Below are 12,126 nucleotides of genomic sequence, written 5' to 3' on the forward strand. Positions count from 1 at the left end.
TTTTAAGTTGTGGTCAAATGTACATAGCAAAAAAATCTACCATTTTAACCATTTTCAACTCAGTGGCAATAAGTCCATTCACGCTGTTGTGTCACCGTCACCACCATCCATCTCTAGAACCGCTTCGTCACCCTAAACTGAGAGCTTGTGTCCATGGAGCAATCACTCCCCATTTCCTCCTCCCGCCAGCCCCCAGGAGCCTCTGTTCTACTTTCTGTCTCTATGAATTTGCCTTTTCTGGGTAGCTTAGGTTAAGTGGAATCATACAGTATCTGTGCTTTCGTGTCTGGCTTCTTTCCCTGAGCCTAAGGTTTTCAAGGTTCGCCCACATTGTAGCAGGTATCTGTGCTTCATTCCTTTTTATGGCTGAGTGACGTCCCATTGCGTGGACAGGCCACATTTTGCTCATCTGCTTGTCCGCTGATGGACATTTGGGTGGTTTCCACCTTTCGGTGATGGTGAATGTTGCTGCCGTGGACATGCGTGTACACGTTTTTGTTTGAAGGCTTGTTTTCAGCTCTTTTGTTTTCCCATTTCTTCTGAAAACTCTGGGTCTTTAAGGAATTTGGCCCGTGGTTCCAGCAGCAGCAGCAGGGGGCAGTGAGCAGTAGCTGGGGTGGAGGTAGGGGAATTGGCCTGGGTGCCCCCAGGGGAGAGGTGAGGGTCCTTGCACAGGGCCCATCCAGGGCCGAGCGGCCAGGGGCCCGCTGACATTTTGCCGGCGTTTTGCTGCCACGCATACCCAGCCAATAAAGTTGGAGTGTCTCTCTAAAAAGAAAGAAAGAACAGAAACTAGAGGGAAGACTTAGTGCCCAGAGGGACGTCTGTTCTTTTATTCGCTTCCACACTCAAACCTCTATTGTGCTGACCTTTGAATCAAAGCTATGAGGACTTAGCAATCAGCATCTGCTCAGACATCCCAACAGCCTTAAACCTGCCCGTCCCGGGCCCAGATGTCGGGGGAGGAGGAGGAGGTGCCGTCATTTGAAGCAAGAAGTTGGAGTCTGAAGGTTGACGGAGCTGTTGTTGCATCTGGAGCATTCTAGAGAAGAACAGTCCCGCCCCCATGGCGCACGCCCTGGGTTAGCCAGGCCCACACGGTTTCTGAAGGGCTCATAGGGTCCTCTGCTTTTTTGGGTGTGGTTTCCTTCCTTCCTGCTTTGTTCCCTGAACTGAGTTTATCTTGAAAATGGAACAAAGGAGGGCTCCTGGATGGCAGTGAGCATACAGATCACCTGGGGTCTTGTTAACATGAAGATTGGGGCTCAGGGGGCCTGGGGTGGGGCTGCTGATCCTGCATTTCTAACAGGTTCCAGGGCATGTGGGGAGCAGGTGGATGGGCCGAGGGCTGGGCAGATGTGGTCTTAGCCGTCTCTCCGTCACACCTCGGAGTCCCCTTCCTCCCACGTCTTCCTGGTGTTACGCTGCTGTTAGCAGAAGAGCCACCTGACTCTAAGTGGGTGTCGGGGCTGAAGAAATAAATAGCAGCATCGTACTTCTTTTCAACAACAGGGAAAAACATCTAACGGAAGACATCCAAAAAGATCGTCACCTGCCGAGGCTTTTTCTCACTTTCTCCTGTTCTCAAAGATCTCGACCGTGAATGAATCAAACAATAAATAGAGTGATATTAACCACAGTGACCTGAGGCCCCCTCTGATCTGGAATCATAGGTAGTTTTCATCCCAGAAGCCTTGGACGTCTGAGGTTAAATGTAACTCTCCCATTTTATAGATGAGTAAACTGAGGCTCTGAGTGGTTTAGTGCCCTGTCCAGGACCATGTGTGCAGCAAGGATGGAGCATGAATGTGGATCCGGGTTCTCTGGCTTCCACTGTACCCACTGTCCAGGTAGGGGCCAGAGTGGGCATTTTTACTCCACAGAGAGTGGTGGCCCTTTTTTTTTTACATAGGGACTGGTAAGCCCAGACGAAAGGACCTGCTTTCTGGAATTTTCTCACACATTCAACTGTAATAGCCAATTACTCAACTGGGGATTTTTAGGTCTGAATTTATTTTTATTTGGACCACAGATGGCCCCCAGAATATCAATGGGCTCGTTTTTTTCTGAAACGCGTCTTGCCTCAATGCAAAGTTGAGGCTGCCTCTGATCATTTCTTTGTTGTTCTATTTTTTAATTCAAATTTACATAAAAGTACAGAGAACAATGACCCTGGTATTCCCTTTGCCCTGCTCAGTCATGATCAGCACGTGACCAGCCTGTTTCGTCTTCACCCCCATCCACTCCCCACCCCCGGATTATCTTGAAACAAATTCTAGACATCATCTCAGATGCTATTTTCGTAGCAAAGTGAAGCAAGGAGAAAAGATACCATCTTTCCTCAGACCTTTGCCACAGTGAAAAGCATAAGACTTTGCAGAGTGTCTGAAAGAGAATTTAAAATAGGACGTCTGATGAGGAAGTCAGTCTTCAAAGTATTTGAAACCAATAAAGGGCAACTTTTAAAGAGACTATTAGATCACTGCTGAATTGAGGATTAAATCAACCTTCCCCCACCCGGCCCCAAATCAAACGTGCTTTAGAAGTTTGTGGGAAGGGGGGATGCGTATGGTGCCTGTGGGATGCAGTCCTCCCCACGCCCACCACCGACTTTACTCTGTCTAGACAGGGCACCGCCCCCAAACTGTGTCCATTTTTTAGAGCGGTTTTAGGTTTACAGAAAAACGGAGCAAAAAGTACAGAGAATTCCCATAAGCCCCTCCCCACCACAAAGTTCCCCCTATTATTAACATCTTGCATTCGTGTCATCCATTTGTTATGATGAGCCAGTACATTATTATTAACTAAAGTCCATAGTATCCATCAGGGTTCACTCTTGGAATTGTACCTTCCACAGGCTTTGACAAATGTATAATACAGTATCATACAGACTAGTTTCACTGCCCTAAACATCCCCTGGGCTCCAATTATTCATCCTCCCTCTCCCCTAACCCCTGGCAACCACTGACCTTTTTACTATCTCTATAGCTAAGTCTTTTCCAAAATGTCATAGAGTTAGAATCATACAGTATGTAGTCTTTTCAGCCTGGCTTCTTTTACGGTGTAATATGCATGAAGGTTCCTCCATGTCTTTTCATGGCTTGGGAGCTCATTACTTTTTCGCGCTGAATAACGTTCCATTGTGTGGATGTACTATGATGTATCCATTCACCTATTGAAGGACATCTTAGTTGGTTCCAATCTGGGGCAACTATGACTAAAGGTGCTAGAAACATCTGTGTGCTGGTTTTTGTGCGGATGTAAGTTTTCAACTCCTTTGGGTAAATAGGAGTGCAGTTGCTGGGCTGTAGCTCATGTAGAAATTTTAGGGTGACTTGCAGAGATTCTTCTTTGGTCAATGGCTTCGATCAGAATTTTTATTGAGGTGTAGCATACATACAGTAAAGGGCACTAATCCTAAATGCACAGTTGGATGAATTTTTATACACATGCCCACACAGGTCAAGATGCGGAGCACCTCCAGCATTGGGGGCCCCCTTGTGCGCCTTCCCAGTTGCTGGCCCTCTACCATCCCCAGAGATAACACTGCTCTGACCTCTAGCACAATCCATTGTTTCTGCCAGTCGGGCAGCTCCCACCCTGCAGCTTTGGAAAGGGGATTTTTTGGGGGTGCAGGTGGAGAGAAGAGGCCGTTAGTGACAGTTTGCTTCATTTTGGTTTGTTTTGAATGGAGCCTAATTTTATCACCAAGTTCTTATTGCCCATCCAGAGCAGGGATTGGCACAAGTTCTGGGTAAATATTTTCGGCTTTGCCAGCGATTGAGTGAGCGTGGCTGCGTTCTAATAAAACTTTATTTACAGAAATAGGAAGTGGGCCAGATTTGGCCCTTGGGCTGGAGTTTGTGAATCCAGGGTAGAACAGTGCTTTTCCTTCGCAAAGTTCATGTCCAGGCCCCACTCCAGATCTGAATCTGCATGTCCCGGGTCCAGGGCAGTGTTGCGTGCGTTTTAAGGCCTCCTCGGGTAACTTTCAAGCACATTCCATGAGAACCTACCGGGTTTCCCTCCAAGGTGGGGGACAAGGCCTGTCCTGGGCCCAGAACTGTGAAAGTGGATTTAAATTTAAACAGAAGCCCAGCTAGACCCTCCCCACCTTGACTTAGGTGATCTCATTTCTCCTTTCTCCATCAGTCATTCTCTCCTCCTCCTCTTGAGATAACAGGCTTCTGCCTGGCGGGTGGAGGGAGCGAGATGGATACTGACCAGAAAATACTCACGCTGAGGATAAGGAAGTTTCGTTGGTGAAAGTGGAGGGGCTGGGGGAATATGGGGAGATCAGGAGTCTTGGGGGATCCCTGCACAGTTGAAAAGTCAGCCCCTGGGGAGTGAGAGAGAGAAGGTTGTGGTCAGAGGGGGAATTTTACAGTTTGGCCCTTGGAACGGTTTTGAGTGACAGTGAGACTGTCAGCTGCTCACAATGACTGAGCATGGTGTGTGTTTCAGGCATTACATACCTGCTACCTTCACTTGATCTTTTTAATCGAATACCCTCGGCAGTGGCTCCTGTGGGCATTCCCATTTTACAGAAGTGGAGACTGAGGCGGTGAGAGGTTCCGTAGCTTAGGGACAGCCGAGGAGCTACTCAGAGGTTGGAGCCGGGATTTGGACCCTGGCAGTCAGGCACCTCTGTACTGTTTGCCTCTCAAGGGGGTGACCAGGTGGATGCCTGAGAGGGGGGAGTTGGAAGCTGGTGGCATTGAGAGGTGGAGGTGACTGTCGGCGCGTGTGTGCTCCGTGGCTGCGGAGGTGGCAGGAGAAAAGGCTGGGGGGGACGGAGGACCCCATGTCAGGGAAGGGTGGGCAGGCTCAAGCCATGGCCTTCAAAACTCTCCAAACTAGAAAGCTGATCTGAGACCACATCCATGTTAGCGGTGGGGCACAGGCTGGGCAAACTGCAGAGGTGGACAGAGTGAGGGTTTGGAGGGTTGCCCAGAGAACAACCCGCGTAAAACAGGATCAAAACAATGGAAGTACAACGGGCATCCTTTTCTACTTGCTTTGGATAATTATAACAACAGCAAGAACAACAATAATAAGACCTTCCATTCAAGTTACGGAAACAGTCAACCAGGACCCAACTAAATAAACAGAACCTTCCAACAGGTGGAATTTTTCCTGCATTTTATTTCAGGAAACCACAGTCAAAAATAGAAAACCAGTGGGTGGGCAGGGGATTTATTTGAATGCATAACTTTCAGGTTTCACCCTGGATCAGTGCACACTTGGGTCTCTTGTAAACCTTTTAAGTCTGTATTGTTCTACAACAGAGATCCCCAACCCCCAGGCCACAGACCGGTACCAGTCCGTGGCCTGTTAGGAACCAGGCCGCATAGCCACAGGTGAGCGAGCGAAGCTTCATCTGCCGCTCGCGCCCCATTGCTCACATTACCGCCCAAACCATTCTCCCACCCAGCACACCCCACCCCCGCCTCGTCCACGGAAACATTGTCTTCCATGAAATCTGTCTCTGGTGCCAAAAAGGACAGATGTCCCCAGTGAGCCTGAAGGGACTGGATTATAAGGTTCAACACAACAAATATTTGCCGAGAATCTTAATGCCAGGTGCTCTGGGGGATATAAAATTATTGAAAACATGGTCTCTGCCCTCGAAGGATGTTCAGTTATTGGAAAAGAACTCATTTATCTTGGAGTGAAGGGGGTAAAATTGTACTTAGACAATTAGTTGAAAGATCCTCAATAAGGTTTAAGGTGAAAAGGGTATAAGAGACTCCCAAGAGTCTTAACTTCTGGAACATTCCAGGTTTGGAAGTGCTACGTGATCATGTCTAATTCTTAAATGCCAGGTACGGTCGCCAGGAGAGCTCAGCATCTGAAAGGCACAGGTGAGAACGTTCTGGAGGACAGCTGGGGTTCCGCACAGCCCCTTCTTCCTTTAGAACATGAGGAGTAAATGCAGATGTCATTACACATCCTGCCTCTGAATCTTAGCTGACGCTCCCTTGGGCGTCAGAAACCCATGGTTCTATAGGAGCCTCCTGGGTGCTTACCCTGACCACCTTCCTTCTCGGAAGGTCAAGCAGGCTTGTCCCCCACAGGCCTGCTGGCTACCTTTGCTCCCCCCAATGTGGCAAGCCGGCGGCTCACAGGCCAGTGTGCAGCACAGCCTGTGGCATTTTGTTAACATAATTAGCGACCTTTGTGTAAAAATCCGATTTCCCATGAAAAGTCTGGGTTTCTGGCTTCCCGTCAAGATATCGGATCTGGCACTACTAGGTGAGGTTTGCTGAGTAGAGTCGCCTGCCCTCCCCGCCCAGCAATGTATTGCCACCCGTCATGGGGCTCGCAGGGTTGCTTTTTATTTTTTTAAAGATAGTTTCTTTTTAATTGTATAGAAGTTTTTTAAAAAATTTTTATTATAGTTGATTTACAATGTTGTTAATTACTGCTGTACAGCAGAGTGACTCAGTTATACCTATATAAACATTATTTTTAAAAATTCGTATTATTTTATTTTTATTTTTTGGCTGCATCGGGTGTTAGTTGCGGTGCTCGGGCTCTTCGTTGTGGTGCGCGGGCTTCTCTCTAGTTGAGGCAGAAGGGCTCAGTAGTTCGGCACACGGGCTTAGTTGCCCCATGGCATGTGGGATCTTAGTTCCCCAACCAGGGATGGAACCAGTGTCCTCTGCGTTGGAAGGCAGATTCTTAACCACTGGACCACCAGGGAAGTCCCTATATACATTCTTTTTCATATTGTTTTCCATTATTGTTTATCACAGGGTATTGAATATAGTTCCCTGTGCTATACAGTAGGACTTGTTGATCCATCCTATATATAATAGTTTGCATCTGCTAATCCCCAACTCCCAGCCCATCCCTCCCCCACCCCCTCCTCCTTGCACACAGCTGCTTTCTGGCTCCAGCGTTGAAATGCAGCTCATCACAAGTGGCCAGGGGTTGGCACCGACTTGTGCATGTTGTGCTCGCTTCCCTCCATCAGGAACACGAGGCCCCCGCTGATGTGAGGCTTCTGCACCCGTGGGCTGCACATGGCCGCGCTGTTCAGTCACTGGCGGAATAACCCAGCATTTCCCTTTGGGGAATTGGTCACTGTCGCTGCTAGGCAGGAAGGTGGTGATCACTGTCACCGACACAGCTTACTTCAAAGGTGACCCGTTTGCAAACAGGGCAAGTGATATTGGAGTCAAATTAGGGGAAAGTACTGGATTCTTTAAGAGGGTGGGGGAAAAATGCTGGTGTGATGAGGATTGTTTCGAGCCTTCTAGGTTAGCGCTGCAGCCTGAATGAGTTTGGGTTTAAATGTATGCGGAACACGTGGGACACGGAAACCACAGAGTGAGTTCAGCCACTGCCCTTTGGGCCCTGGAGTGAGGGGGCTCTGGGTTCTTCCCTAGGCACCCGGTGGCCACGTTTTTCCACCTGTTTTTCCGAGTGAGTGCCACCATCACCTATGTGGGCTGTGACTGGTTCAGCAGAAGCTTCGTGGGCTGTTTTGTCACCGTGCTTCTCCTCCTGTCCTTCGACTTCTGGTCTGTGAAGGTAAGGCCCCCTCACCTGTGACAGCCTCGCTCCTGAAACACGTGGCTGCGTTTCCAGATGCTCACAGTTCTGATGCATGTGGCTGATTTGGGCTCAGAGGCACTTTGGTTTAAACTGCTGATGTGTACTTAAGAATACTAAGCCGAATACTGTCACTTAAAATTAGAGAAAAAAATACATTGCTTAGTCGAATAAATGGCTTCTGTCCTACTTGCAAACATGTAGTATATGAGGGTGACAACTCCATAGGGCTTTGGATTTTTTGTAAATTTTACATATGACATAATATTATAAATAATATATTTTAAAATTCCATATAATATGAATATATATATGTGTGTGTGTGTGTGTCTGGGGAGTCCTTTTTTTCATGAATGAAACTTTGTTTTTAAAATTTTTATTGGAGTATAGTTGATTTACAATGTTGTGTTACTTTTCTGCTGTACAGCAAAGTGAGTCAGTTATACAGTTATACATATATCAACTCTTTTTTAGATTCTTTTCCCATATAGGTCATTACAGAATATTGAGTAGAGTTCCATGTGCTATACAGTAGGTTCTTATTAATTATCTATTTTAGATATAGTAGTGTGTATATGTCAATCCCAATCTCCCAATTTATCCCTCCCTCCCCTTCCCCACTGGTAACCATAAGATTCTTTTCTACATCTGTGACTATTTCTGTTTCATTAATAAGTTCATTTGTACCACATTTTTAGATTCCACATATAAGCAATATCATATGATATTTGTCCTCTTTCTGACTTACGTCACTCAGTATGACAATCTCTAAGTCCATCCATGTTGCTGCAAATGGCGTTATTTCATTCTTTTTTATGGCTGGGTAATATTCCATTTTATATATGTACCACATCTTCTTTGTCCATTCTTCTGTCGATGGACATTTAGGTTGCTTTTTAAGGTAAGCTTAGTTAAGAATTAGAGGCCTCAAAACTGATTTTGAGAAAGCCCCACAGTTCAGTTCCCCTCTCCTCCTTCTCACGGTGCAAGTTTGGCATAAAATGGTGACTTTTATTCATCAATGAATGACCCGTGGCCTGCTTGGAGACATTCTGTCCATTTTCCTCAGAATGTAACCGGACGACTCCTGGTGGGCCTTCGCTGGTGGAACCAGATCGACGAAGATGGGAAAAGCCACTGGATTTTTGAAGCCAGAAAGGTATTCTCCAATACGTGTCAAGCTAGAACGGGAAAACGGCCGTGGAAAGTTCCCATGGGTTCCTTTTGAGCTTTGTGGGATCTGATCCCCGCCATACACAAAGCCCACTGATGCTGGCGCTCCGTTCAAAGTCACATGTGGCAGAAGCACGTGTGACGTGGACAAAAATCATAGCACGCTCCTTTGCAACCATTTTCGCTAGTATTGAAACCGAATCACTTTCCCGCCACAGGTCTCTCCAAATACCGTGGCTGCCACAGAGGCGGAAGCTCGGGTCTTCTGGCTCGGCCTCATCATCTGCCCCATGATTTGGATCGTGTTCTTTTTTAGCTCCTTATTTTCCTTGAAGCTCAAGTGGCTGGTAAGGCAACATTTGCTTGAAACATCTGTATAGAACCGGTGGTTGCAGGAGTGTGTTTTTGCTATTGATCGACCAATCCATCGAAACAACTTTGAGATAGAATTCACATACCAGGCCGTGCACCCATTAATGTGTACAATTCAGGGGCTTCTAGTCTATTCACAGAGTTGTGCAACCATCACCACAATCAGTTTTAGGGTATTTTCGTCACCCCGGAAGGAAACCTTGAGCCCTTCAGCCATCACCCTCCCCATACACCTGTCCCCCGGGCCCCTGCCACCCACTGATTTCTCTGTTTCTATAGATTTGGCTATTCTGGACATTTTCTGTAAAAGAATCATATAATATGCAGTCTTGTGTGACTGAGCCCTTTCACTTCGTATTGTTTTCAGGGTTCATCTCTGTTGTAGCTGGTGTCAGTGCTGCTTTCTTTTTTATGGATGAATACTATTCCACGGTATTAGACCACATTTTGTTTATCCATTTATCCATCAGTGAGATAATCAATGGTTATTTGTTTCCAGCTTTTGGCTCTGAATAATGCTGCTGAGAGAGGAGTTTTTAGAAAAAGTGCATGACGTCCTACCTTGGATAGGGAACCCTTCCTCAGTAGGAATAAGCTAGCCGCAGGGTTCTGCAGTTTTATTTCAGAGTTATCATTATTGCATTGCCATGATCTGAGTCATTCAATGAGGAAACAAAATATCTATGGACAGTCTGAGCAACAGCATAAAAAAGTGTGGGCTGGGCTTCCCTGGTGGCGCAGTGGTTGAGAGTCCGCCTGCCGATGCAGGGGACACGGGTTCGTGCCCCGGTCCGGGAAGATCCCACATGCCGCAGAGCGGCTGGGCCCGTGAGCCATGGCCGCTGGGCCTGCGCGTCCGGAGCCTGTGCTCCGCAACGGGAGAGGCCACAACAGTGAGAGGCCCGCGTACCGTAAAAAAAAAAAAAAAAAAGTGTGGGCTCTGGAGTCTGGATCACGGCTCAGCCTCGCTCCAGCTCTGCGACCTCAGGCAACTTTAGCTTCCCTGAGCTTCCATGTTCTCCCTGTAAAATGGGATAATAACGGCCCCAACCTCTCGGGTTCCTGGTGATTAAAAGGGGTCCATGAGTATTTGTAAGCACTCCATAGAGGTTGGCTATTACTAGCAGGTGTGGGCCGGAGCCACTCCTACTTGCTTTGGGAGGAATATTTCAATACGTGCTCTTAGGAGAATTACATTTGCTTTGTCTGAGCGCAGGCCCTTGTGATAGCTGGGATTTCTCTCCAAGCCGCTAACCTGTACGGCTACGTCCTTTGTAAGATGGGAGGCGAGAGTGACATCAGCAAAGTCACAGCCAGTTTTCTGTCCCAGACGGTGCTCCAGACGGTGAGTTATTGAAGTCTGATTCCTGGACCCCTGACCTCCAGACACTTAAAAGTCAGGGAGGCCTGTTGGCAATGGCAGGTTTTGATGTTTTCCATATCAGCCAGGCCTCCATGGTTAGTTGCATTTTTGTGTGTGTGGTTAAAATATACCCAACAAAATTTACCCTTTTAACCATTTTTAAGTGTACAGTTCAGGGCTTCCCTGGTGGCGCAGTGGTTAAGAATCCGCCTGCCAATGCAGGGGACACAGGTTCGAGCCCTGGTCCACGAAGATCCCACATGCCGCGGAGCAACTAAGCCCGTGCGCCACAACTACTGAGCCTGCACTCTAGAGCCCGCGAGCCACAACTACTGAAGCCCGCGTGCCTAGAGCTTGTGTTTTGCAACATGAGAAGCCACCGCAATGAGAAGCCTACGCGCCGCAATGAAGAGTAGCCCCCACTCGCCGCAACTAGAGAAAACCTGTACATAGCAACGAAGACCCAACGCAGCCAAAAAAAAAAAAAAAAAAAAAGGCAGAGTTCTTTAAAAAAAAGTGTACAGTTCAGTATATCCACATCATCATGTCACCACAACTCTGATCTTCACAAACCAAAACTCTGTACCCACTGAATGTTTAACTCCCCATTCCCCACCCTCCCCCCCACCAACAAGCTCCAGGTAACCACCTACTTCCTGTCCCCATGCATCTGACGACTCTAGGGACCTCACCTAAGTGGAATCATACAGCGCTTGTCTTTTTGTGACTGCCATTGTCGGTTTTGAGTGATTTCTTTAAACGACAGAATTAAGAACCATAACATTTTTTTTTTTAAAACCTAGCCTTAGTTCTAGGAGAGAAATAGATCTTCTAAATTTGACCAGGCTCTTCCTGAAATGGTCTGAACCATCTTAAATGTGAACAGTGCAGCTTCACACCAAGACCTGGAGCAACCAGCCCTACAGGCTTTCAGTTCACTGTGGGTTTGCTCTGGCCTTGAATCAGCAGGATCAGGCCACACACATGTGAGACAGAAAGCCAGGGCAGCCTCTTCCCCTTGCAGGCCTGTCCAAGAAACTTCCAGAAGCCTGGCCTTGAGGGGCTGGAGATTCACAAGTATTAGGTAAGAGGTGGGATCGAGGTGGCGGCCTGGACCGTGCAGGGCCGGGGGCTCCCGTGGAAGTGCAGCTCCCCTGGGTTCAGCTGGGCCTGTGGTCTGGGTGGGCCCTTTAGAGGGGTCCCACCTTCCTCACCTTGAACAGGTGGATTTGACTCTATGTAGGCAAGCGGGGTGGGCGACGAGAGAAGGGGAGGGCAAGGCATTTGCCCACCTTCCACTTCCATGCCTGGAATCAGATGGGAACTGGGAATTTACTCTTCCCTCAGCTGCTCTCAGTTCCTGTGTGTCTTCCAGAGTGAGCGTCTCATGGCAATGAGGATCTTCTTGGAGTTTGCATCTCTCTTTTTATGTAATGTTAAAAAACGCTGTAAGTTGTCTGACACTGGAAATTGCTGGATATAGTGAACACACATTCCTATACAGGGTGTCGACACTGACCCCCAAATCTGTTCTCATGTGGGTGATTCGACGGTTTTTTGACTGTGCCCGGCCATGTGGTGTGCACTGACCTCAGGACAAGCCCCAGCAGGAGGATCTATCACTGCTTTAATTTTTTCTCCACCTGAGGAACAGCATT

At 47.7% G+C, this 12,126-nt stretch overlaps 1 protein-coding gene across 1 annotated transcript in view; it reads left to right on the top strand.

The window, feature by feature from the left end:
• TVP23A (trans-golgi network vesicle protein 23 homolog A) overlaps window positions 1–11,552 on the top strand; it is a 37,543-nt gene extending 25,991 nt beyond the window's left edge. Inside the window, exons 5-9 of the mRNA XM_027118353.1 lie at window positions 7,395–7,539; window positions 8,630–8,719; window positions 8,952–9,080; window positions 10,322–10,450; window positions 11,493–11,552. Of these exons, the coding sequence (XP_026974154.1) occupies window positions 7,395–7,539; window positions 8,630–8,719; window positions 8,952–9,080; window positions 10,322–10,450; window positions 11,493–11,552 (553 nt within the window). The remainder of the gene's footprint in view (window positions 1–7,394; window positions 7,540–8,629; window positions 8,720–8,951; window positions 9,081–10,321; window positions 10,451–11,492) is intronic.
• The last annotated feature ends 574 nt before the right edge of the window (window positions 11,553–12,126 follow it).

This window comes from Aethalodelphis obliquidens, unplaced genomic scaffold (genome assembly GCF_003676395.1).
Source record: "Aethalodelphis obliquidens isolate GAN/ISIS:26980383/991018 unplaced genomic scaffold, ASM367639v1 scaffold18, whole genome shotgun sequence".
Taxonomy (NCBI): domain Eukaryota; kingdom Metazoa; phylum Chordata; class Mammalia; order Artiodactyla; family Delphinidae; genus Aethalodelphis; species Aethalodelphis obliquidens.